The sequence below is a fragment of the Galeopterus variegatus genome, unplaced genomic scaffold, assembly GCF_000696425.1.
Source record: "Galeopterus variegatus unplaced genomic scaffold, G_variegatus-3.0.2 Scaffold649, whole genome shotgun sequence".
NCBI classification, from domain to species: Eukaryota; Metazoa; Chordata; class Mammalia; order Dermoptera; family Cynocephalidae; genus Galeopterus; species Galeopterus variegatus.
In genome coordinates, this window is record NW_007726760.1 from 481859 (window position 1) to 508383 (window position 26525).

Genomic DNA, 26525 nt, shown 5'->3' on the forward strand with positions numbered 1-26525 from the left:
TTTTTTTTTTTTTTTTTTTTTTTTTTTTTGGTGGCTGGACACTAAGGGGATCTGAACCCTTGACCTTGGTGTAATTGGCATCACACTCTACCAAGTGAGCTAACTAGCTAGCTGTATGGTAGTCTTTTCTTATGGTATTTATAGGAAATATGTACAAGAGGTCTTAAAAAAGTTCATGGACAGATTCATATTGTCTTTTAATTCTGTTTTTCCACGAACTTTTTGAAGTACCCTCATATATAAAAACAAAGTCTATGATTTAAGGATTAATGTTCATACTTTGATTAATGTTCAAACCTTTTTATATCCTTTTTTCTGATATGAATTTATTATTTATTTGTTTAACAAAAATCTTGTAAGACCTAATTTACATCTTATGAAATACAACATCTTTCTTCCCATTAGTTGTGGAATAAGCAGGAAAACATGGCTTCAGGGACCTTTGACCCAGCTTGCCCACAAAATTGCCCTCTCCAAAGTAAGAATCATTAGTAAAATGTTCAAATCAGTCTCTCAGATCTTTCTAAAGTAAGTTTTTAAATTTTTACTTCTCCTTAATTTTCCATGGCAGGAACCTTCAGCCTTTGGTGTCACCCCAAGTTTGAGGATCGCTGTCAGTCTGTGGTGGAGTTCATTAAGAGAGCCATCATGCACTCCAAGAATGGGAAGTTTCTCTATTTCTTGAGATCCAGGGTTCCAGGTAAGGCTGTAGTTATATTAATTATTTAACTTGGATATGATCCAGTATAGTATCAAAATGGCCCCCCTGCCCCCAAAGGCCACACCACTTTCTTGAAGCTCTTTTTCTGGCTGTTAGAGCAAGCACTCTTCCTACAGAGTCCAGTGGTTAAACCCCTGTCTTTGTACATTAATCCCTCCACACCTGAGGAGGAATCTTTGATTCTCTGACCACATGAAAGAGAAAATTGCTCCCATCTCTGATGTCCAGGCATCATGTGAACATTTGACATTTGGAGGTGTTCCTTGTCCCTGATCCAGGCGTCTCAACACTGGCCTGAGAAACAGAGAGGTGAGAGCTCTCAGGTCATTTCCACAGGAAAGGGAAGTTAAGAGAGTGTTCACCAGAGGCAGTGGTTAGTGTTAAGGAGGCTGAGTACAATTGCAGTCTGTTAGGAAGTATCTGCTGCCGGTTTTGCTAAACTTGTTGTACTAAACTTGCTCTCAAAGAGTAGCTACTTTTATTGTATCTCGTTGTATTAGTGCATCTTTGTTGGTTATAACAGAATACATGGAACTGGGTACTTTGTAAGAAAGTGAAATTTATTGCTTATGGTTTCAGAGGCTTGGAAGTTCAAATCCAGGAAACACATCTGGTGAGGGTCTCGGTGATGATTTCAGTGACGCAGAGAATCACTTTGTGAGATGGTAGAGCAGAGAAAGACAGACAGACTCTCCTCTCTCCTCTCTCTTTTAAAGCCCTTAGAACCACACCCCTGAGCACCATTTTTAATCCATTCACTACTGCACGGTCCTACAATCTAATCACCTCTTCAAGGCTCCACCTTTCAATTACCATAATAGGATTTCCCACACTCTTAACAGTCACAGTGGGGGCAAAGTTTCTAATACATAACACTTGGAGGACACAATTCAAGCTTCAGAGAGTTTTGGCGGGACATAATTCAATTCACCACACTTGTTGTCCCTACCATTGTTGAATACAAAGATTTCTCGGGGCCGGCCCAGTGGCGCACTGCTACAGTGCGCCGCTTGGGAGCGCGGCGGCGCTCCCGCCGAGGGTTCGGATCCCACATACAGACCGGCCGCTCACTGGCTGAGCGAGGTGCGGGCACAACACTGAGGGTTGCGATCCCATTGCTGGTCCCGGTCCAGTACGGGCGCGACACTGAGGGTTGTGATCCGTTGCCGGTCACGAAAAAAAGACAAAAAAAGAAAAAGATTTCTCTCCATTTGGGAGCACTGGACAGTTCCCATCTTCACTGGTGTACTTATATAGTCTTCCTGCTCACTAAGTTAGGGAGGTATCTGTATAATCTCTATTGGAGGGGAAGAAGGGATGGTTTGAAGGAACCTACTTTTATACTGTTGGGTAAAGCAAAGTAACAGGCACATTAATGTGAGGAAATTGTAAGATGTAACAGAAGTTAAAATGAGAACTTCGTGCTTTCTCGTTGAATCAGATTAAGATTCTTAAACGGGGTGCCAAGAAATTGCTCTAAAAAGTAGGAGTTGTAGGGGAACCTTGGGCAGAGCATCAGGAACAGGATGGAGCCAGGTGACAGGAATGTTTTTTATAATCTCGGTGATTTTAAATAAGACATGACAGGGTGTGAACTGTATTAATTCTCACTTCATTTGGTATTTGCCTCAGTGCTGTCAACGTAGTCAGGTCTTGTGCAGTTGACTTGGTTAAAAGGGAAAGTTACAATCTTTCCTTGTAGGAATTGGGTCTGTAATTTTCATAGTTTGTGGCTTTTTTTTTTTTTTTTTTTTTGGTATTTAACAAACATTTTACAACTGAGTATCAAAACTAAGCCAGATTTCAGCCCTTAGAGGGCTAATAGCCTCAAAATGGGACAGGTAGGAAGACAAAGGCAAGAGCACGTGTTCAATTCAGTGCCCAGCATGGCGGGGATTGACAAGGGCAGGGTAATCAGCTCTGCTTGTGGGCAAGCCACGGAAATCGTAGAGAGGGTTCTGGGCTCTGGAGCATGTCTCTACTTGTAGAGTATTGAGAGACTTCACGAAATCTTGGACTCCTCAGGTACAGCTCATTCCATTCCACAAATGTGCCCTGCGTTCAGAAATTTTAACTAAGGTTCTTAATGTTGTATTAAGAGCTAGAGCTTCTAATGTTTGCTACTATAGTATTTATCGAGTGCCTATCATGTGCCAAGTACTTGGTCAGGTTCTTTATTTAGATATCTCTAACTTCTTAAAACAACCTCAAAGTTAAATAATAGATGAGTCTATTTTAAAAGAAGATAATGGCTGGCCTGTAGCTCACTTGGGAGAGTGTGGTGCTGATAACACCAAGGCCACGGGTTCGTATCCCTATATAGGGATGGCCAGTTAGCTCACTTGAGAGAGTGTGATGCCGACACCACCAAGTCAAAGGTTAAGATCCCCTTATCAGTCATCTTAAAAAAATAAAATCAAATAAAAAAAGATAAGACTATTTTAATTTTGCTCATGAGGAAATTAAGGCTGAGACTCAAAAGTTAATTACTCTATTTTTGTTTTGTTTTGTTTTTGGTGGCTGGGCGTTAATTACTTACTCTAACGGTAACATAGCTGATCAGTGTGGAAGGCCAGGATCCAATTCCGGACCCAACTAACTCCAAATCCTATGCATTACTTACCACCACTCTGTTATGGAGTAAGGTAGCAGTAATCAATTGAAAATTGGGTTTGCTGGTATTTGTGAACTACATGAAGAAGGTAGAACCATGTTTATTAGTAGGGGGTATCTTTCTAGGACCTGTGATAAATGCTACAGGTAGAATATCTGTTTGCATTTATTATTACTTTTTTTTTTTATAATCAAGTTGAAAGGGTAAAGCAGAGTTAGTATTTGCCCCCGATCATAAGTGATCTCTCTTTGAAGGACTGGCACAAAGAAGGCAAAGCCGTGTTTGCTGCCCTCTTTTGCTTATCATAAAGGTCTAGGCGTTATATGAGCTTGACTTTATTAGGGGAAAAGATTAGAGTGAGGAAGAGGTAGTCATTAGCATTTAGGTTGACCTCTGTCAGTCTGCATTAAGGATTTTAACTCAATAGGTTCTAGAAAGGAGCCTGTTTGTTCAGATTTTGGAATGACATAACTGAACGCATACAAGGGGCCAGATGTTATTTCATTCATCCTTACAAAACCCTTTGAGGGGATATTACAGTATTTAAAAACAAAACAAAACAAAACAAAAAACAGATTAAGAAACTGATGAACAGGTGAATTGCAGAGCCAGGATGCAAACTCAGGTTTTTCTGGCTGTAATCCCAGAGCTGGATGTACTAGGAGGGCATCAAGACGAGTGTCAAAGGGATGCTCTGGATCACAGGAATTGCGTAACTAGGACTAATGGAAAAGTTCTGGATGGTGGCAATGACAAGCAGAAGGAAATTAATTAGAATACATTGAATAACCAGCATTTAAGGGAGGGACTGTTAGTAAAAATGATGGCGCCTGAGCTTGGTTTTCCCCTTATCCCTTCTCATCATAATTTTGGAGCATGGTCCCAACAGATCTTAGGTCATTGATTACATCTCAATCTGGCCCCTTCCGTTTCACAGTTATAAACTAAACCTCTAATACCAGACATCAGTGTCAAAAAAGAGAATGTGACTGGTTTAGCATAAAACCTCTGATGCTATTAGAGCCAGACTCAAAGCGAACATGTCCTTTTTAGTTGGAGAATCTTCAACTGTGACATGCATGAAGAAAAAAATACATTTCAAAAAAATTCACACTTTGAATTGGACAACACATTAAGGAAATCAGTTACTTCCTCTTCTGTAACTTTTTTTTTGGCGGCTGTCCTGTAAGGGTATCTGAACCCTTGCCCTTGGTGTTATAACACCACGCTCTAACCTTATCTCAGCTAACTGGCCAGCCCTCTTTTGTAACCATCTTTAAGCCTATAATTACTTGTTCAGTGACGTGTCTTCCCTGTATACCAGGGTTTCTCAACTCAGCTCTATTGACATTTTAGGCTGGAGAATTCTTTGTTGTGGGGGATATCCTGTGCATTGGAGGAGGTTTACCAGCATTCCTGGCTTCTACTCACTAGATGCCAGTAGCACCCAGTCCCCCGCCCCCAGTTGTGGTAATCAAAATTATGTTTCCATATGTCTTGGAGGCCAAAATCCTCCCCAGTTGGGAACCACTGCTATATACCATAGGAGTGAGAAAGTATGCATTCTGGAGCCAGAACACCTGAGTGTCACCCTTGGCCCTGCTACTTACTTAGCTGTGTGATTTTAGTCATGTTACTAAAACTCTCCTGCCTCAGTTTCCTCATCAGTGAAACAGGAATGATGATATTACCTTCCTTATAGGGTTTTGAGAAATGCAAAAGATTATTCATGTAAAATATTTAAGATAATACCTGGCACAGAGTAAGCACTCAACAGATGTTACTTTTTCCTCATGGTCTCTAAGATGTAGGAGTACAGGATGTGTTTAAAGTGGTGTCTGTAGTGGACTCCCAACCCTGTAAAGGAGGTACTCAGGATATATTTGTTGAATGACACTCTGGGTGGCCCCTGGGATATCCTTTGTTGTTATTTATCTTCCCTGTCTGATTGCCAGGTCCTTCCAGGTAAGAATTATCTTTCCTTTGCTCTATATTATTTCGCATATTAGAACACTCACATATTTGCTGATGAGATATTAGGCATTTTCAGAAGAGATTATTTCATGGATGCTTGTGAAGAAGTCAGGACTCCTTTCGTGGAAATTTGTGACCATAGTCTCTGGGCTTTTCTCAGGTGAATAGTTGACCTTGTTTTATAGGCACAGTCTTGCCATTGACTGGGCTCCCCTCCTTGCTCTGGCTAAATGGCCCCTCTAGCAACTCAGTAAGACTCCCTCATGTATGTTTGCAAACCAGACTTACTTCTGGCTTATTTTCTTCTTTATGTTCATTTGTTTCATATGCAGAATAGAACAGTAAATCCTAGGTACACAGAATAGTATAATAAATCACCCAGCCCCAACAACCATCATCAGCCCACGGAGCCCATGGTGACACCTGCCCTGTCCACATGCCTATCCACTCCCTTGTTGCATACTAGTACTTTTTGTTTAAGTATACTTTATTGAAATGTAACATATGTTGGGCCGGCCCATGGCTCACTTGGGAGAGTGTGGTGCTGATAATACCAAGGCCGTGGGTTTGGATCCCTATATAGGGATGGCCGGTTGGCTCACTTGGGAGAGTGTGGTGCTGACAGCACCAAGTCAAGGGTTAAGATCCTCTTACCGCCTTACCGGTCATCTTTAAAAAAAAGAAATGTAATATACGTTAAAATGCAGAAGTCAGTTTTTATGTACAGCCCTTGTTATACTGGAGCAAATCCCAGATATCTTATCATCTGTAAATTTTCAGTATGTTTCTCTAAACAATAATGACTTTACAGAAAAAAAAAACCCAAAAAACTTATTTTAGAATACATTTAGTTTGGGCCGGCCTATGGCTCACTCAGGAAAGTGTGGTGCTGATAACACCAAGGCCATGGGTTCGGATCCCATATAGGGATGGCTGGTTAGCTCACTGGGTGAGCATGGTGCTGACAACACCAAGTCAAGGGTTAAGATCCCTTTACTAGTCATCTTAAAAAAAAAAAAAATAGGGCCGGCCCGGTGGCGCACTGCTACAGTGTGCTGCTTGGGAGCGTGGCGGCGCTCCTGCTGAGGGTTCGGATCCCACATACAGACCGGTTCCCGCTCACTGGCTGAGTGAGGTGTGGGAGCAACACCGAGGGTTGCGATCCCGTTGCCGGTCCCGGTCCGGTACGGGCGCGACACTGAGGGTTGCGATCCGTTGCCGGTCACGAAAAAAAGACAAAAAGACAAAAAAAAAAAAATAATAATAATAATACATTTAGTTTTATAAAGAAATTACATAGATATCACACAGAGTTCCCATACACCCCATGCCCAGATTCCTGTTATTAACATCTTATGTTAGTGTGGTACATTTGTCACACTTAATGAACTATTCTTAATACATTATTGTTAACTGATATCCATACTTTATTCAGATTTCCTTTTTATCTGATGTCCTTTTTCTGTTCCAGAATATCCAGGCTACCACATTATATTTAATTATCATGTCTCCTTAGACTTCTCTTGGATGTGACAATTAGCTAACGACTTTTTAAAAATGTATTTATGGTATAATTTCACACCTAAATAAAATTTAATAGTGATTCCTTAATATCAAATATCTGGTCAACATTCACACTTCCAATTGTCTCATAAATGTCATAGTTTTTTTTGTTTTGTTTTGTTTTGGTGTTGGCTGGTACTGGGATCCAAGCCCTTGACCTTAGTGTTAACAACACCATACTCTGACCATCTGAGCTAACTGGCCAGCACATGTCATAGTTTTTATTTTAGCTTTTTATTTTGAGATAATGTTGGACTTATAGAGAGTTGCAGAAATAGTACCAATTCCTGTATGCCCATCTTATATTATGTTGGTGAAATTATTAAAACTAAGAAATTAACACTGGTACATTACTATTAATTAACTAAACTACTTATTGAGATTTCACTAGTTTTTCTACTAATGTCTTTTTAAAAATTAATTAATTAATTAATTAATCTATCTACTATCTATTTATTTATTTATTGTTAGGTCTCTGTTGATTATTATTTCTCTCAGGTAAGACAATTTTTTTTTTTTTTTTTTTTTTTTTTGTCAGCTGGCCCATATAGGCATCGAACCCTGGACCTTTGGTGTTATCAGCACCATGTTCTAACCACCTGTGCTAACTGGCCAGCCATATGTCTTTTTTTTAATTCTAGGAATCTGTTCTAAGATCTTACATTTCTTGAGATGTCATGTCTCCTTAGTCTCTTCCAATTGGTGATAATTCTTCAGTCTTTATTGGTCTTTCATGATAATGAGAGTTTTGAAGAGTTTTGATCAGTTGTTTTGTAGGATGTTCCTCAATTTGGGTACACATTATTGGGGGAATAATACCGACAAAGTGATGTATCATTCTCAGTGCTTTATATCAGGATGTACATGTCAGTGGCTTATTACTAGTGACATTAAACCTTGATCACTTTGTAACCAAGTCAGTATCTTAACAAAAGAAAACAGTTTTTTGAATTGGGTTTCAATTAAATCTGCATATGGCTATTGGTTAATGTGTCTTAAATGTCTTTTAATTTATAGTTTTCCTTTTCGTCTCTTCTTTTTTCTTTTTTTTCCTCTTTTCCTTGCAATTTGTATATTTAAAATATTGTCCTGTCTGGAATTTACCTAGAGCATCCCCATGGTGTAACTTGATAGGTTCTTCTGTCCTCTAAATTTCCTATAAAATGGTAATTGGATCCAAAGGCTTGATACCTGGTTTGGGTTTGCTTTTGCGGGCAGGTGACAGCACTACTTTAAAGGTAATATAGTATCTGTATTTCTTTTCTTTTCTTTTTTTATTATGAACTATATAGGAAACCATACAAATCAAATGCATGGTTTAATTTTATTATAAGGTGAACACCACTCAGTCAGAAGAACTAGAACTTTGCCAGCCACACAAGAAATCCTTCCATGTGCCCTGTCACAATCTCTACCCCTCCCTTTATAGGAATAACTTCCTTTTGTTTTTCTGTTAATACTTTTATCTTCCAAATGTGCTTTCCTGAACACTATGCTTTAGAGTTGTTCACTTTGAAAAAATTCGATGTCTTTTAAGTCTCTTAATCTGTAGGTTTCTTTTTTATTTCCTTATAATTTATCTATTGAAGAATTGGGTTGTTTGACCTGGAGAATCTCCCTGGATTTTGCTGGTTGGTATATTTCAGCATGCTGTTCTGTGCTCTGTATTTCTTACAAATTAGCAGGAGTCTGATCCAATCTCAGGCTTGATCTTTTTGGCAAGACTGTATAGGTAGTATTTGGCATGTCTGTAGGGAAACATATAATGTCTGGTGTGTCTCTTTGTGATCTTAGCAGCCATTCATTGGAAGTTGCCAAATGGTGATATTCTGATTTTATCACTTCCTTTTTATTTATTAGATGGAATAATTTTATAGAAACATTTTCCCTCATCTATTGTTTGTTTATCATATTCATGTAGGAAAATCAGGATAAATGCTTCATTCTTTTATTTACCAATTTTCAAGATAATGAATTGGTTCCCTATCATCCTTTGAAGATGACCATTTTTAAAAATAGTATTATTAATTAATTGAATTAATTGTACTTGGTGGGTTTAATCCATTACAGTTACGGTTATTGAAGCTCATATTGTACCATCTTTGGCCAGTGGAAGTTTCTTCCCGCTGTTTCTCCCTCCCTCATATAACAACTTTATTGAGATGTAATTCATGTAACATAAAATTCACCCATTTAAAGTGAACAATTCAGTGGTTTTTAGTATATTCACAGAGTTGCACAACAATCACCACGATCAGTTTCAGAGCATTTTCATCACCCAAATTGAAAACCCCATACCGTTAGCAGTTACTCCCTATTCCCCTCACCTTCTAGCCCCTGGCAACCACTGATCTGTTTTCTGTCTCTATGGATTTGACTATTCAGGATACTTCATAAATGGAATCATACAATAATTGGCCTTTTGTGTTTGGTTCTTTTCACTTAGCATAATGTTTTCAAGGTTCCTGTGTGTTGTAGCATGTAACAGCACGCTGTTCCTTTTTATGACTGAATAATGTTTCATTGTGTGGAGATAACACATTTTGTTTATCAGTTGATGATATTTGGGTTGTTTCCACTTTTTGGCTATTATGAATGAAATAATGCTTCTATGAACATTCATGCACAAGATTTTGTGTGAATATATGTTTTCAGTTCTCTTGGATATACCTAGGAATGGAATCGCTGTCTCATATGCCATCCCTATGTTTAACTTTTTGAAAACCCGCCAGACCTTCCACAACTACTGCACAATTTTGCATTCCCACCAGCAATGCATAAGGATTCCAATTTTTCCATGTCCTCACCAAGGCTTGTTATTGTCTATCTTTTTTAATGTAGCCATCCTAGTGGGTGTGAAGTGGTATCTCATTGTGGTTTTGATTTGCATTTCCCTAATTACTGATGATATTGACATCTTTTCATGTGTTTATTGGCTATTTGCATATCTATTCAAATTCTTTGCCCTTTTTTAAAATTGGGTTGTCTTTTTATTATTGAGTTATAAGAGTTCTTTATGTATTCTAGATACAAGTTTCTTGTCAGATATATATGATTTCCAAATATTTTATCCCATTCTGTGGGTTGTTCTTTTACTTTGTTAATGATATCCTTTGAAGCACAAACGGTTTTGATTTTGATGAGCTTCCATTTATCTATTTTTCTTTTTTTTTTTCCTTGTTATATTTAGAAGATAACCCACAGTAATGGAGATTAATGCCTATACTTTCTTTTAAGAAACATAGTTTTAGCTGTTAAGTTAGGTCTGTGATCCATTTTGAGTTAATTTTTTTTTTTTCCTTTTTGTCTTTTTTCGTGACTGGTAACGGGATCGCAACCCTCGGTGTTGCGCCCGTACCGCGACCGGCAACGGGATCGCAACCCTCGGTGTCGCGCCCGCACCACGCTCAACCAGTGAGCGGACCGGTCTCTATATGGGATCCAAACCCTCGGCGGGAGCGCCGCTGCACTCCCAAGCGCCACACTCTACCGAGTGCGCCACCGGGCCGGCCCTTGAGTTAATTTTTGTGTGTGGTGTGAGGAAGGGGTTTATCTTCATTCTTTTTCGTGTGAATATCCAGTTGTCCTTGCACCATTTGTTGAAAAGATATTTCTTTCCCCATTGAATTGTTTTGGCATCTTTGTTGAAATCAGTTCATTGTAAATGTGAGGGTTTATTTGTGGACTCTCAGTTCTCTTCCACTGAGCTGTATGTTCATCCTTATGCCACACTGTCTTGATTACTATATAGCTTTGTAGTAAGTTTTGAAATTGAGAAGAGTGAGTCTTCCAAGTTTGTTCTGCTCTTTCAAGATCGTTTTGGCTATTTTGGGTCCCTTGCATTTCCATATGAATTTTAAGATCAACTTGTCAATTTCTTCAAAAAAGCTCACTGAGATTTTGGTAGGGTTTGAGTTGTACACCAGTTTGGGTTGTATTGCTGTACTGGCAGTATTAAGTCTTTTGATCCACGGACATGGGGTATCTTCCTTCTTGTTAAGGTCTTCTTTAAACCCTTTGAACAATATTTTGTAATTTTTTATAAGTTTTACACTTCTTTTATTAAGTTTATTCCTAAGTATTTGATTGCTTTTGATGCCGTTGTAAATAGAATTGTTTTCTTAATTTTAATTATTAAATTGTGAAAATAACATGTATGTGGTAAAAAAGTCAAATAGCACACAAGACTATATAAGGAAAAGCGAATCTTCTGCCCTCCAACTCTTACTCCCACTCCCCAGAAAAATGCATTGTTAAGAATTTGTTATGTTGTATAGTTTTTCTTTTTATAAACTCTCTAAAGCTGAAGAATAGAATGGGGTATTAAACAGTACTTCCCTGTTAGCTGAAAACTTTTGACCCTTGACCTTATGTTTATTTTTTCCTCTTGAATGATTACATATAAAGTCATCCAAGCTCCCTAGTTTATTCCCTCTGTATTTACAATACTTATGTTTCTTTCCTTTTTTAAAAAATTTTTTGGCAGCTGACCGGTTCAGGGATCCAAATCCTTGTCCTTGTTCTTATAACACCATGCTCTAACCAATTGAGCTAATCAGCCAGCCATATACTTACATTTCTAAGAAAATGAGACCTTGATTATGAAGTAGATATGATTCCTGATCTGATTCTGGTTTTCAGGGAGCAAAAAGACTTCTGGTGTGGCAGAAAGACCTGGGTGTTGGGGTGCTCATATCTGGAAGAGATTTCTTTCCCCAACCTGGTCCTTGTTGGGAGAAGAAAAAAATAGTGATGTGGCTGGGAACTGGATTTGTGCCCAGGACCCCTGGCATGAGCACCAGAGGAGAGTTATTAATGATCACTGTTTCAGCTGCACTGGTATTTATCGTGAATTTCCTTTCAATTCTAATCTTTTCTGTTAACATGCTCTGAATGTGAGAGCTCAAATCGTTTGCTATGTTTTGGGACAAACAGTAAATGATCAGGTTGGCACCAGGTAATATCAGAGAATTAAGAGATTTCAAATAGCTATTAGTGAACCTCAAGGCTAAAAGTAACACAAATAAATAGGCAAATATACGTGGTCATTAAAATACAAGTCGGGGCTGGCCAGTTATCTCTGTTGGTTAGAGCGCAGTGTTATAACACTGAGGTCAAGGGTTCAGATCCCCTTACCAGCCTGCCACTCCACCCCTAAAAAAATGCAAGTAGGCAAACAATCAGATAATTGTATGTTACATATTATCTTGATCTCTTTAAGCATAAGTCCTATAGCATTGTATCTATGGGAATAAATTATTAGATACATAAATTACTTTTATCTCTGAAACATCATGTTGAATTTACCAATATTACAAACAAACCCCCAAAGCTTTCTTTTTGCCATAGATTAATTTACTAAACAATATATAAATACCTGTGAGGGAAAGGACAAATTCACAGAGGCCCTTGAACCCAAAATCATTTTTTAAAACCACTTGAATTAAATATATTCAAGAGAGAAATTTTTATGTGAATTTCTTTTTAATGGAGAGAACCAACCACCTGGGTGGAGGAGGAAGACTGTAGTGATTCAAAATATAAGCCTTAGGCTTGAAGCAGGGGAGAGTGGAGAAAGGGACTGTGGGAGGCTGGTCATGAGTCAAGGTACGGTGACTGTCCTGGACTTTCCCGCTGTCAGACAGTCAGAGGGGCAGGCACTCTTGTGACACGCCTGGAGAACCCCCCTCAGAGGTTCACTGGGCTACGGCAGAGCCACTGATAACTTCAGTGCAGGCTAGCTTTATTGGTTCTGTGCCATGAACAAATTCTCTAAGTTCACTGGGCCTCAGTTTCTTTATATTTGGAATGAGGGTGGTAGTATCTGTCGCAAAGAATAGTTTTGAAGGCTAAAAGTGTTAAATGTTTTTTAAATATAAGCTTATTTGTTTAGTAACAGTACAATATGTATGGTACTTTTTTTTTTTTTTTTGAGAAAGCCAGTTGTCAGCGACCATGAAAAAGCTTTGGGAAGCAATCTTGCAGGCTTTAATTTCTTTCTTCTTATGCCTTCAAACAAGATTTAAAAACTGTTTGAAATTAAACCCCAATAATAGTAGCTATTTTATTTTTTGACCAGCTATGTCTGCAGAATTTCTTTTGATGTGACAATGGCTGAGAAAAGAATTCTTTCTAAGATTTTGCAACTTTGATTATTTCTCAAAGCAGTTTGCTTATTTACCTTCCATATCCCCTTTGTTTATTGAGACAGAATTTTCTTAGCTCCCTTGACCCTGTTTCAGTGTCCCTGCCATTCTGGGTGTCTCCATTCTGTGATGTGGACTCTTTCGAGGTCAGGATTCCCTGGCATTAAGCCCACTGATACGTAGGGTGTGGCACTCCCACTGAGCCTGGCTGGCAGCAGTCACCAGGCACTTGTGTGCCAAATAGTACTAATCCAAGCTTTTTCAAGCTACTGTAAAAGTTCTTTTAAAAGCATCATCTTCTTTTCTTCTGTTCCTGTACCCCAGCTTAAAATTTCAGTAGTGGGGGTGGGAGGCGGGGTGGGGGGTGATGGATAAGAGGTGGCTGAACCTGATTATCCTGGCTTGAAGTAAATAGCAAGAGTGATCGATTTGTCAGCTTTGATCCTAGCTATTGTCTTCTATTTACCAGCCTCTCTACTTCCCAGTTAGAATTTGGTGGGACCCCTCTGAACAGCCTTCCCGAGTCCTCACCTTCAGGATACTGCCAAACAAATGTCTCCCATTCCCAATAGGGATGCTTTTGATTCTTGCCCTTCCCTGAGAGCCTCAGGCCTGGGATTGGCCACCTGGCTCTAAGCAAAGTCTCTAGCCTGGTGTTATTCATTGGTCTGTTCTGGGGAAGTAGGATTCTCGGCTGTTAAGAGGATGCTAGGGAGGCCTTCGGATAAGGAGAACGTGGTAGTGGTTCTCCTGCAAGTGGAAATCAGCAGTCCTTCATGGAAGGGCTTTTCCATAGAATACATGTATGAATGATAAAAAAGCCCTGTTTCCCCTCCCTGGATTCCCTTTATAAGAGAAGTTGCAGTTAGCTGCATTGTTCCCTCTGAATATTTCCCTCTGTTTTCATTCCTGAAGGACTGCCGCCAACTCCAGTCCAGCTGCTCTATCCAGTGTCCCGATTCAGCAATGTCAAATCCCTCCAGCACCTTTGCAGATTCCGGATCCGACAGCTTGTCCGGATAGATCACATCCCGGATCTCCCACTGCCTAAGTACGATGGGGTCATTAGGGTTGGTGTAGGAAGGGAGGGTGAGTTACAGATGTCAGTGAAGGCTGCAAAGCTGTTTATACAGGCAGAGCCTGGCATACAGTATTCACAGGCACCATCCTTTCACTTCTCCTGTGTCTTAGCACCCACCTCGAGAACTGTCACGTTGCAGCCAGAAGGGAGGAAGGTGTGTGTGTCGGCCTCCCTTCTGCAATCTCCATGAAGAGTGAAGTGGAAGTGGTAAGAGAGAGGGAGACAGACTATAATAAGTGAGAAAGTGAGAATTTCATTACATAGAGCGTTTTCCATGTAGTTTCAACCATATAGGGAATGAAGAGTTGAACAAAAGTGGTATTTTTTTTATATTCTATATAAATAACACTGTGTGTTTATCCCTCTTGTTTGTTTTTCCACAGACCTCTGATCTCTTATATCCGGAAGTTCTACTACTATGATCCTCAGGAAGAGGTATATCTGTCTCTAAAGGAAGCACAGCTCATTTCCAAACAGAAGCAAGAGGTGGAACCCTCCACGTAGCGAGGGGCTCCTGCTGGTGGCCACCAAGGGTATGAGCTCTCTCTGCCTTGCTCTCCAGGGCAGTTATCATGCATTGAGCCTTGTCCCCCACTCCTCCCCACTCCCTGTGTATGTCCCTGATCTAGGCATCTGCCCATATTGTTACCACATCTGATAATGGAGTCCTCAAGGGGCATATACCCCATTGGGAGAAAAGCAGACAGACACAAAAGGCTTAAAGAATATTTGCCAAGCAACATGCCAGCTAATTACCGAATATAAATAAGGAGGAGGGCACACCACTGTAGCTAAGTATGCAACCTTCTCTCAAACTTACTTTGGCTGATCTCCCTGATATTGCACAAATGATAGATAAAGCGGAAAACCAAAGGGGAAGAAAACCATCAAAAGGAATGCAAACATGCCTTTAATTGCAGTAGGCGTGCACTTCAGTGAGATCCCCCCCATGTCCCACAGCTTGGAATATGGGGATGAAGAAAAATAGTCTGCTGTCTATTTGGAGTTCCATTTGGGCCGCTGCTACACTGAGTTGTACTCATTTGTTTTTCCATAAAATACCTTAGAATACTGGTTCGTGCAGATGAATTCTAATTAGTCTTTTAAGCTGTGTTAAAGTGAACATTGCAAGGTAGAGGCAAGTATGGAGCACAACTGCCAGAGTTGTGACTTCGGTGGTGTTAGGATGAGCAAGATTTCACATTCTAGTATCTATTGCGATGTTCAATGACCCCTGTCTTTCTAAGCACTGAATATGTCTTCTATTCCCAGTCCCGACCCCCACACAAAACAAACTACGGGAAAAAACCCACAGGAACAACATCCTTAGAGTGCAAAGGACGCTTTCAGCTCTCCACCCTCTCTGCTGTCTTCATAGTGAGAGAGAGTGACAGCTGGTGTTAGTGTCCCATGGGTTTTCTTTAGCCATGGCTAAGGTGAACCTAGCTGCGTGTCTTCTCTTGGCTCCAGTGGCCCATTATCCTGTGCTATTGGGGGAAAACATGTAAGCTGGACTAGTAAAGATTAGCAAGAGGAGAAGGAATGAAAAAGAAAGACCAAGAAATGCTAACTCTGGGAGTCTGTGGAGTTTTAAACTTAAAGGATCCTGGACTAGGTATACAATCTCTTCTGCAAATTGTGTGCCTTGGAAGTGACTCCTACAACGTCTCTAAGTGCTCTCATGTCTAGGGGACTTCACCGCATGCTGGCTTTGCAGTTGAGATGAGGGTGGGAAGGTAGAGGGGAACTAGGGAGGTTCATCTATCTGACCGCACCATTGAGTAATCAGGACCCTCAGTTAGAGCACCACTTCTGTGGGTGCTGTGCCCGAGGAAGAACCATTTAAACACAAACACAGAGAAAGGCCTCAGGGTGGTGGGGGCTCCACACTTCATCATATGGAAGTGTCCATCATAAGTGAATGGACAAGAAATATGATTTACCTGGAGCAGAGAAGTTTTAGGGTGGGATAGCTAAAAAGTATTTGGTGGGTTTGCCTAGAGAAGAGTGGTTAAGCTTATTCTGTGTGGTTCTAGGGCAGGACAAAGTCTAAAGTGATATAAGTTACAAGGAGTTAGGTTTCAGTCCAACTTTAGAAGAACATTTTTAATAGAGAAGGTCCAAAAATGGGATGGTTTTCCTCAAGAGTTTTCATTCAGCAGATACCTGTATATTTGTTAAGTATGCTTTGTGAATTGGGAATATAGGCCCAACAAGACAGTCAAAGGCCCTTTCTTTTTTTTTTTGTCCTTTTTGAGACCGGCTGCACCACACTCAGCCAGTGAGCGCTGTGAGCGCACTGGTCATCCCTGTATAGGATCCGAACCCGCGGTGGGAGCGCTGCTGCACTCCCAGTGCCGCACTCTCCCGAGTGTGCCACGGGCTTGGCCCTCAAAGGCCCTTTCTTTTTCTTTTTTTTACTTTTTGTCTTTTTTCGTGACCGGTAACAGGATTGCAACCCTCGGTGTCGCGCCCGTACCGTGACTGGCAACGGGATTGCAACCCTCGGTGTCGCGCCCGCACCACGCTCAACCAGTGAGCGGACCGGTCTCTATATGGGATCCAAACCCTCGGCGGGAGCGCCGCCGTGCTCCCAAGCACCACACTCTACCAAGTGCGCCACGGGCTCGGCCCTCAAAGGCCCTTTCTTACTGAGCTTCCCTTACAGGGAAAGACAGGCAGCAAACATGTAAATAAACGAATAGGCTAATTTCAGGTGATTATACATGTTAGGAAGATAAAACTGAAGTTTAGTGATTAGTGGTGGAGTACTGCTCAAGTTTGGATGATCAGGAAAAGCTTCATGAGGAGGTGACATTTCAGCTGAGATCTGAATATCAAGGAGTCAGCCATGCGAGGATCTGGGAGCACAGCATTCTGGACAAGGGGACCTGTAAGTGTAAAGGCTCCACCTAAGATGGGAAGGAGCATGGTATGATCAGGTATAGGCCAGAAGGTAGCCATTTGTCATGAGTGTTGGGGCAGTCATATACTGACAAAGGTTTGAACTGGACTCCCAGGGTCCCTTTCTGCTGTGCCGTTAAGATTGTTACCTGTAGCAAAAAATAAGTATAATGTAAGTATGCTCCTGATTTGGACTCTGAAACCTCTTGAAAAAGGGGAAGTAACACTTCCCAAAGGAAAGTTCTCTAAGTAGTGAAATCTGGCCCTTATTCTTGTTGGTCAGGGTGATTGTAATTTAGTTCTGAATGACCCACTTGGTCTGGGTGTGCTGTTACCTGGGGAATTTCATGCCAGGTGCTTGGAATCAGGGTGCAGAGTAATAGTCACACCAGTGCCTATCTCAAGTCAGAAGGTAGAAGTTGCGCTGGCCTTTGTGATTCCGTGTCAACACTCTTCAGGAGCCCGAAGCTGCAGAAACCTAGCTCTGTTTCTAGTCAGGCTCACAAGGGGCTACTCCAGGGGCTCGGTTCCCTTTTTAGTCCCTAGAGCAGGTGGGCTCAGGGAAAAAGTGGAGGGAAAGGTGTGTGGGAAATTAAGGGGTAAGGAAAAAAGAAAGAGAATTTAGGTAAAGTGGTGGGATATGTTTATTAGTTGTTTCAGCATCTTATTTTGGTGTCCAAGTCACAGGCTGCTCAGAAGCCCCCAGCCCCCCGACAAAGGCCATTCCTGCACCTCCAGCCAGCTGCAGTATCTGTGGAGAGCTCCACTCTCCTTTTGAGCTATTCTGCTTTACCTCCAGTGGCTGGGCTGTTCTTCCACTCCATTTTGGTTCTACTCTGTTGAACTGTTCTAATTTTTTTTTCTTTTTTGCCTAGGCATTTGGTTGCCAAGCTCCAGTTTTGAAGAACCAAATGAAGCTACCATGAAAAGAAGAGTGAGAAAAAACAAGAATAAAGAGGAAGGGCTGGGATTCTCTGCGCAGACTTTGGTATCCCTATGCAGCCCTAGGGCTTAGAAGAAGCCCACAGCCATACTCCTGGGTGGGGGTTCCACTGTCCACGTCCACCCCTGTGGTATCCTGGAACTGGATAAGCTCCTTGAAAAACTGGAAAAAGTCTCAACACTGTTTCTTTTTCAGACGTTTTGTTTTTGGTATTGCATTTCTTGAGAACTCAACCTCGAAGGCAGCTGGGGTTTGTGCCTGTTGGATTGGAAGTGGTGCAAAGGGTGAGCAGGTCCAAAGGAGTGGGAGGAGAGGAGACAGTGGCTCAGCTGGTGCCAAAGGCAGAGTTAGTCTTCACCATGGACTTCGAAGAAGGGAGGAGGAGCCAGAGAAGCACAAAGCAGGATCGGAAGTGCCCAAGGGAAGGAGAGTCTGCTTCCCATTGCCGTGGGTTAGTCTCAGTAGGAGCAGGAGGGAAAGGAGGGTGGGTGGTCTCAAAGAGAAGATTACTGGATAAAAACTGGCAAATGGCTTTTGCTGGGGGAAGTAGTGACTCCTCGAATCCTTTCCTTTTAAGGTTTAGAAACCTGACTTCAGAATCACCTCTCATGGAAGCTGTATTAGTTTTGTTTTACTAAATTCCTTAAGCTCTCTGACCTGAAGTTAGCCCCGTTCTTCTACCACCCTCAACTGGGTCCCCCTTGAGATAACTGTACATTTCACTCTGGTCATGGTAACATTATTCCTGTTGCTTCCGCCAGCTGTCAAGGCAGTAGTATTTCTCATCACCTGAGCGGTTCAGAGCTCTAGTCACAGGCTACTGAGGTTAATGGAGCATGCTTCCAGATTCTTAATGGCAAACCGTACCCATGACTTAGGAGTTAGTGTTACCTCCGTATGTCTGTCAGCTAGTGAGAGGAAGTGTGGAGGAAGGTGAGAAATGAAACCATTGATTGTAGTTGCGCTCTTCCCAGAGAAAGCTCCCTAGTAGCTCAGCCCTAATGGGATTTCCTTACATCAGAGGAGGATAGCACCACAGCTCATGTTTTCAGGTTTATCACTGGGTCAGGAGGTAGCAAGGGCCTTTTTGTTTTCCAGTGTTATTCTAGCAACCCACACATTTCCTGAGTCAGATCCTGTTTGCCCTCCATTCATTGGGAAGTCTGTCAGATGCTGATTTGAGAGCTGCCTGTCTTCCAGGTGGATGTTGAAAAGGGGAGAGAAAAATTCCAGTGCTTTCAACTGTCTTTATTTCTGCAGCTGGCCATTGCCAAGTCTTATGATGTTATGAGTTTGCTTTCCTGTAGAGTTTCTTTGGGAAGATGTTTGCTACTGAGATGTGACCGTTGAGCTGTTGGGTCTTTATTACTCTTCTATAGTAAGTGTTCCATGAGACTGTTTTTTGGTGTCCTGTCTGCCTCATCTCACAAGATAAATAATATTGTCAGGTTTGTGGTTTCCTGATGGTATGGGGTGAGGTCCCAGTGTCTTGGTTGTTTATAGTGTTGCCTCATTGGAAGTATTGGTCTTCTGCCTGATGCCCTGCATGGAATGAAGAGTCTTCTTGCTTGTAGCTGAACAGGGAGGAAACGTGCATCATTACCTAGCTGTAAAGAGGTAGCTCACACAATGAGCTTTGCAGCTTATGCGCAGCCCACCTCTGACTTGTCATGTGGTGCCTCTTCTCTCTTTGGCTTCCATGGCAGTATTACCAACTAGGTAGGATTATGATCCCAGAAATTGGTTTAACCTGTGAGTCTTACCTCTTGAGGGTGCAAGTAACTCGCCATCTTCTGGAAAAGTGCTGCCCCACTGTAGAGCCTGAAGTCTGGAATCCATTGATATCCTCCAGTGTCTGATGTGCAGCTACTTGGGATCTCTTCTTTTTTCCATTTCAGCCACCCCTAATTTTTGAGTTATTTTTTAATGTATGTTTCCCTGGCTCTGGATACTGTGGAAAATATGAGAGGTAGAAGAAATCTCTGGTCTCAGGGAGCTTTTAGGTGACTGCCACACATGAAGCAATTGGAAAATGACTCACTGTGGCAGAGAGTCAAGGACTGTCTTTAAAGATGTTTAGAGTGGGTAAGATCAGGGTACACCAGCTGGTCTGGGAAAGCTCTGTGGCGATGAGGCTTTGGGTTGTAGGCAGGACAGTGAGATGAGAAAACACGTGAACAGAAGTGAGGAAGCAGAAATCTGCATGGTGTGTACTCAACAGTGCACAGCCCCGTTCAAATAAAGGATTCTTTTTTAAAGACTTCTTTTTCAGACCATAACTTCTTTTTCTAGACTGTAACTTCCCAGTCATCAGGCAGTTGTGAATGCTGAGGGGTTATGATGGTGAGGTGGAGCCAGAGCCAGAAGTCAGTAAGGCTCCTGCCCATTGCAATGGACCTCACTGTTGTCAGCTCAGGCCGTGTGAGGGGGCAGAGCGCCTGCACCCCCAGTGGTACTGGGGTTTCTACTGGAGAATTCATATTCTCAGGTACAAAACCAAACCAGCTGAGGAGGCGTGAGTGAGCCAACTGCACGCCCCACCTTCTTTCTCTTCCTGGGGAGGGCAGTGTTCAACTGTGTCTGTGCTTTAGTCACAGCCCAGGCCGGAGCCTCATCCTTCCTCAATAGAGTGGGCTGCAAAACCGGGCAGCGCAAGAGGAGGCAGCCGCTGTGGGCTTGGTGTTTGTGCCTGCGTGGGCAGCCTTGGGGAGAGCACAGTGGGCAAGGGTGAGGAGGAGTGGGCAGCGCAGTTGTGGGGCGCCCCTGGCGAGCATGAGCAGAGCAGAGCAGGGGCAGCGAGCAGCGGGCAGCACTCACCCTTCACCTCTCCCGGCCAGCCCCCCCACTTCGCCAGTGCTGTGCGGTGCTCATTGAAAGGCAGTCTACAGAGGGAACCTATTCCTTTCTGGTGGTTGTATTTTGAAGCCGCAAACTGGAAATGGTTCTCACTTCTAGGGCCCAGCCGTTGATTTCTAAGCGGTGGTCTGGTGATGTCAGTACCCTCAGGCCCTGCATTTGTAACCTTCACTAGTTCATGACTGATCTACCTTAACCTTGCTCAGGATGGGTGTGAACCAACGTGAGCTAGTGACAACTACTGCTACAGCTTGCTGTCACTTGAACACGTGCTATGTTGGGAGCTCAGGAGTAGGGGCTTTGGTGCGGGGCACTAGTAAGTGGGTGACAACTGGCTCTTAGCAGTTTGAGACCATTGGTGATGATCTGGGCCTGGTCACCTGCCCATGCCTAGTTACAGCAAATGTAACGCCCTGGAACCTGAGCCGTGGACAGCAGCACCAGCCTCCTGAGAAGGAAGGTTTGGCAGGGAGCTCAACTCCACAGTTTGTACTCCTTTCTTCTTCCCTACTTTTCACTTAGGCTGACTATGTAAGCCCCTTCTTGAGGTTAGGAATGATGCGGAGATAGCTGCAAATCTCCCTACAATGTACATTCAGGAAGAACTGGGGAGAGGGGGGTGATTATGGTTCCCAGATCCAGGTGTGAGAGACTGGAGTAGCACCAAAAGTACCCTGGGGTACCAGCCTTGTCAGCCCTTATCCCTGGGCCCCCAGAAGAGCATGGCCTGCTTGAAGCCCTCTGGTCCCAGCAGGAAGTGGAGATGGGAAGAATTTTTTCCTTAGGTTAGATCCTTCCCTTCCCCACTGCCTTTATCTTAGCTTTTGAGCCCTGAAGTTAGAGGACGAGGCATTGGGATGTAGCTTTATGGCTGCTGAAAGGAGGTCTGAGAGAGAGAGAGAGAGTGTGTGTGTGTCTTCATTTGCAGAAGTCTTGTGTGTGCTTGTGTGTGTGTGTGTCTTCATTTGCAGAAGTCTTGCCACCAGTTGGGGTGTTGAGGGCATCTCTATTAGGGGTAGACCCAGCGTTTGTTTTCTACTTTTTAGAGAATGACATGCCCCCTGTCCGTAAGGGAGGAGCTTTTGAATTAGACATTTTCCCTATGGGAATCCTCTGTTTGGTTTGTGGGAATGGGGGGAATGGATAAGTGATTTTTATCTCTAATTGTCAACGCAGCTGTTCTTACACTGAATTTGTGCTATTGCATACATGTAGCCATCTTTCTTTTCACTGCAGCAGTGTTTATCAGTAGTTCAAAATGATTTATTTGCTCCTGGGGAGTAAAACCTTTTTTATTAAAAAAAGAAAAAGAAAAAAAAGAAATGTGTGCTCCCCCCGCCCCCCACTATGATAGCTATAGGATTATTGGACCACAGAGGTCAAGTCTGCAAGTCCCCATGATAGATCCCATATCCTGTTTGACATTGGAGCCTTCGTCCTCAGCACAAAGTGACAGGAGGCCTTGAGAAATTTGAGAGCAAAGTCTTGGGAGGAGTGAGATGGGGGTTAGATCATAGAGACAGGCACTGGGTACTCAAGTACTACAGTTAGAAAAAAGAGTAAGGAGTCGTATTTAAAATATTGATTCCCTAATCTGCCAGAGAAAGACCTTTCTTTACGTGCAGATTTCATGTTGTCTTTGTCGTTTCCATTGCTTTTTGACCTTCCTGGTAGGTGTTACCCAGTTTCTTCCTGTTTCCCTTCCTGTCTTTTCTACACCTTCTCCCATCCCTTCCCACTTCCACCTACCTCTGGGGAAGCCAGTCCTGCATGCTGAGTTTGTGACATGCCTGCACTCCTGTTACATCTTAGAGGGTACCTGGAACTGCTCCCTTCCCCTCTCCTACCCCCACCCTCCTTGGCAGTGCCAAGAGACATCAAGGGGCAGGCAAAGAGCAGCCAGCCGTGGTGGGGAGTGTGAATGTGTGGTAGCAGCTGGACTGCGATCATGGTTGTTCCTGAAGATGGAGTGTAAGGAAAACTTAGGACACTCTTCATCAGAATTCAGGATAATTACAAACCACACAGCCCTGCTCAAGCTGTGTCCTTGGCACCCTAACCAGCTCAGGTGGAGGGAGGGCTCGTCTGACCACTCCATCTCTGGTGCTTGCTTGAACAGGAGCCTGCCCCTCACTATTAGGCCCAGAACCTTGTCCAAGGGACAAGCAGGATCCAGGCACTGCTCTGTGGTTGGCTGGTCGTTGGAATGCCCAAACTGGTGCTGGCAGTGGCACAGCCACTGCTGTACATTTTTGCTGGTTTTTAAGAAACTCAGTGAAGAGGGGTGTCATTCTGGGCTGAGGGTGGTTGCCAGTTCTTTATGAGGAGAGGAGCCACACACACCTGCAACCACTTCTGTCCTCTTTAGCCAGTCCTGCCCTCCTCCAAGCCAAAGCGTGGCCTGGCTTTTGTCTTCCCATTTAGTTTTCCTCCTTTACTCTCCCGTTTTGTCCTTAATTTATTAAAATAGTTGCTGTATAATTTATTTTCATAAACTATAAAAAATTACTAAATGTTTAAAATAGACTTGCAGGCCAATCTTAAATGGTGTGGGAGGGTCTGAGGGTGGGATGGGGAACGGGAAAGATGTTTTGATATAAACAAAACAAATGCACTTTGGCTGTGTTTCGGTATTTTTCTGGGGCTAGAGGGGATGGGTGTTGGGATGTCCCTATAGATTAGTTCCGGAATGGGGTGTCTGTATATACTGTAATAATAGGCATGTTTGACTCTCGTAAGGGGACAGTAGTAGCTGCTGCAGGTCCTGTTTGGAAACCCCATGTACAATTACCAGTTTTTTGTAAGTGTCAGTGCGGGAGACATTTGACTCTTGTGTTTGTATCTCCTTTTTATGATTGCTGTACCAACCCATGTCTTTTTGGGGAGGGGTGAAATGAGATTTGAAATAAAAATGTTTAGAAATTATTTTATGTTATTTGAGTTTGTTTTCCAATCTCTCTCCCTTCTCATGGCTCCTCACCCTCCCCGTAGGGTCGGATAACCCACCCCCTGGGAACAGGGGATCGCTGTGATGTGATGATCTTGTCAGAATTAGAGATGTTGGAAAATTCTGTTGCTCAAAGCTACTTTCTTCCCTAGGAGTGTGGGAGAATTCCAGAGAGCTTTCTGGAGCCAAGTGCCTGTGGCCTTTCTGTTTTGGTGAGCAGTGGTGTTGGGCTCTACCTAGGGAGAGTTCCTATTTTACCGCAGTAGTCATTGCTAATATCTTCATGTTTCACCTGCATCCCTCCTGCTATGTCCCTAGCCCATTCCATCTTGAGCTGTGCTCTTTGGAGAGAAAAGGACCAGGTATCTTTCTCTGGTTGACAACTGTGTCCCCTCTTCACTTTCCCACCCAGTCTCCCTTCAAGTCCCCTACTTAGAAGACCAATGTACCACCCTGATGCATTTTTGGGAATTGTCTGCAATTTCCCTGCATGCTGAGTGAATGGAACCCTAATTCTCAGGGGTTTCATTAGCATAGGCCTGATAAGAAGGAAGGAGTCTTGAGATCCCTGCTAGCCCCAGTCAGTCCATTCACAAATCATGGGTCAATGTTATGATGAAACAGTATCATATCCATTCTGATAGCCATACTTTGTATCATTAACTCCTGATTAAAGTTGAAGGGCTAAAGCTGGGATACTGAAAAAATGCAGACCACCAGGGCACTACTCATTTCTCCGGCTCTGACCCACTGTTGTACCAGGGGTCTAATCGGACCTATGTTTGCCTCCTTCGTAAGTAGGCCAGAGAACTCATCTAAACAGCTTCCTACAGCAGCTCCCCACTTCAGGTGGCCAGATGGGAGTTCCAGACCAGTATTGTCACCCAGATATTGACACAGCAGCAAAGTTTATTGGTGCTGGAGCTGCTGCAGTTGGTGTGGCTGATTCAGGGGCTGGCATTGGAATGGTGTTTGGCAGCTTGATCACTGGCTATGGCAGGAACCCGTCTCTCAAGCAGCATCTCTTCTCCTATGCCATTCTGGGCTTTGCCCTTTCTGAGGACACGGGGCTTTTCTGTTTGATGGTCTCCTTCCTCATCCTCTTCGCCATGTGAGGCTCTGTGGGTGTCACCTACCTGTCCCTGCTGCTTCGACTCCATGCCATTCCTGGTGCTGCAGTGTGCTAAGCTTTACCATTAAGCACAACATTTCTCTAAAACGAACAAAAAATAAAAAGAATTAAAAGATAATATGAATTTTCCATGAACTTTTTGAAGACCCCCCTCGCAAGTGGCGTTATGGTTGCACTGTCTGACCTGAAGTCCCCAGACAATGGCATCCCCTCTCCTGCCACTCTACCTTCCCTCATGCTGTTCCCTCTGCCTGGATGACCCTTACCTGTCACCCTCTACATCCACCAAACTCCTGCTCATCCTTCAAGGCCGTGCTCCAGGGTCACTGGAATTTTTAGTAGCTTCTGCTGGCCAAACAAATCTCTGTCCTCTGTGAAGACATTTGTTCATAGATCTCTGTCCGCTTGCTTGACTGTGACCTCTGTGAGGGTCAGAGCCTGTGTCCTGGTCATCTCTCTCCCTACCCGCAGGGCCTCCTCAGTTGAATAGACGTGCCAAGGTGGTGGTGAGCTGGGGAAACGGGATCAGCCCCCTCCCAGGAATAGTGCTTGTTTTCTCCAGTCTCTAGTCAGCCAGTCCTTGAACCTGGGTCTTCGTGCTTCACACAGGACAACCTGACTGTGTAGAAGTGGAGTTTTTTATTCACTAAATGTCAGTCTTCTACAGGATTTTCTCAAGGGATTGAAATGGTGGTGGTTGGAATGGAGTGTGAATGATGTGATACAGCCGTAACTCAAGATAGTCTAGAGGTGGGATGTGGACTGCTTCCTCCTGGTGTCATTAAGGATGACAGAGTTGTCACTGCCCTCTGGATGGAAAATGCTGCCGATCTAGGGGCAGCAAGCTTTGTCTAGTGACCAGAGGTTGCACCAGACTCCTTGCCAACCCCTGCTGAGTTCTCACGTAACAGACACCCTGCTTTACACAGAGCTAAAAACAAAACAATAACTCTAAAGAAAAAAAAAAAGGAGCTCAGCTCCGGCGCCCTTCACAATCCTGGGCTTCTCATCTCATCCTAGGGGGTCAAGGCCTGGCTTTGCTCCTGCCCCACTTCTGAGAAACTTTGTTTTATTTCTGGGCCTTTATTCTGAAGATTGAGGGGTGATGGGCCAGATGGGAGAATAGGAGAAACTAGCTAGGTTCATACTGTGAGAGAAAAATAAGTGTGGGATAGTAATGGCTGAGCTTGGGGGAGCTGGGAAGGTCTGGAATGGGACGAGAGAGCCTTTGGCAATAGCTATCCTGTGTGAGAGACTGGCAGTTACAGTAAGAAGTTTCACTATGCACTGGTGTCATCTCCTGGCACCCCTTCTCTGCAGCTGCCATCCTCTTCCCACGCCCTGGTATTGTTGAAAAAAGTGCAATAGAGGTAGACATCGTTTCTTCTGGATATGGGTCCAATCCTTCTTGGAATGCGACATCGTCTGTAGATGTGACTGTAGGCCTGGCTTCAGAAATGTTAAATTTCGGGCTGGCCTGGTGGCGCACTGCTACAGTGTGCCGCTTGGAAGCGCGGTGGCACTCCTGCCGAGGGTTCGGATCCCACATACAGACCAGTTCCCACTCACTGGCTGAGCGAGGTGCGGGCGCAACACCGAGGATTGCGATCCCGTTGCCGGTCCCGGTCCGGTACGGGCGCGACA

At 43.3% G+C, this 26525-nt stretch overlaps 1 protein-coding gene and 1 pseudogene across 1 annotated transcript in view; both read left to right on the forward strand.

The window, feature by feature from the left end:
• SOCS7 (suppressor of cytokine signaling 7) overlaps nt 1–20206 on the forward strand; it is a 36311-nt gene extending 16105 nt beyond the window's left edge. Inside the window, 5 exon segments of the mRNA XM_008570981.1 lie at nt 572–700; nt 13934–14069; nt 14483–14613; nt 14616–14632; nt 17879–20206. Of these exon segments, the coding sequence (XP_008569203.1) occupies nt 572–700; nt 13934–14069; nt 14483–14613; nt 14616–14632; nt 17879–17929 (464 nt within the window). The 3' untranslated portion in view covers nt 17930–20206.
• A 4249-nt stretch (nt 20207–24455) lies between these two features.
• Nucleotides 24456–24864, forward strand: LOC103589104 (annotated as a pseudogene).
• The last annotated feature ends 1661 nt before the right edge of the window (nt 24865–26525 follow it).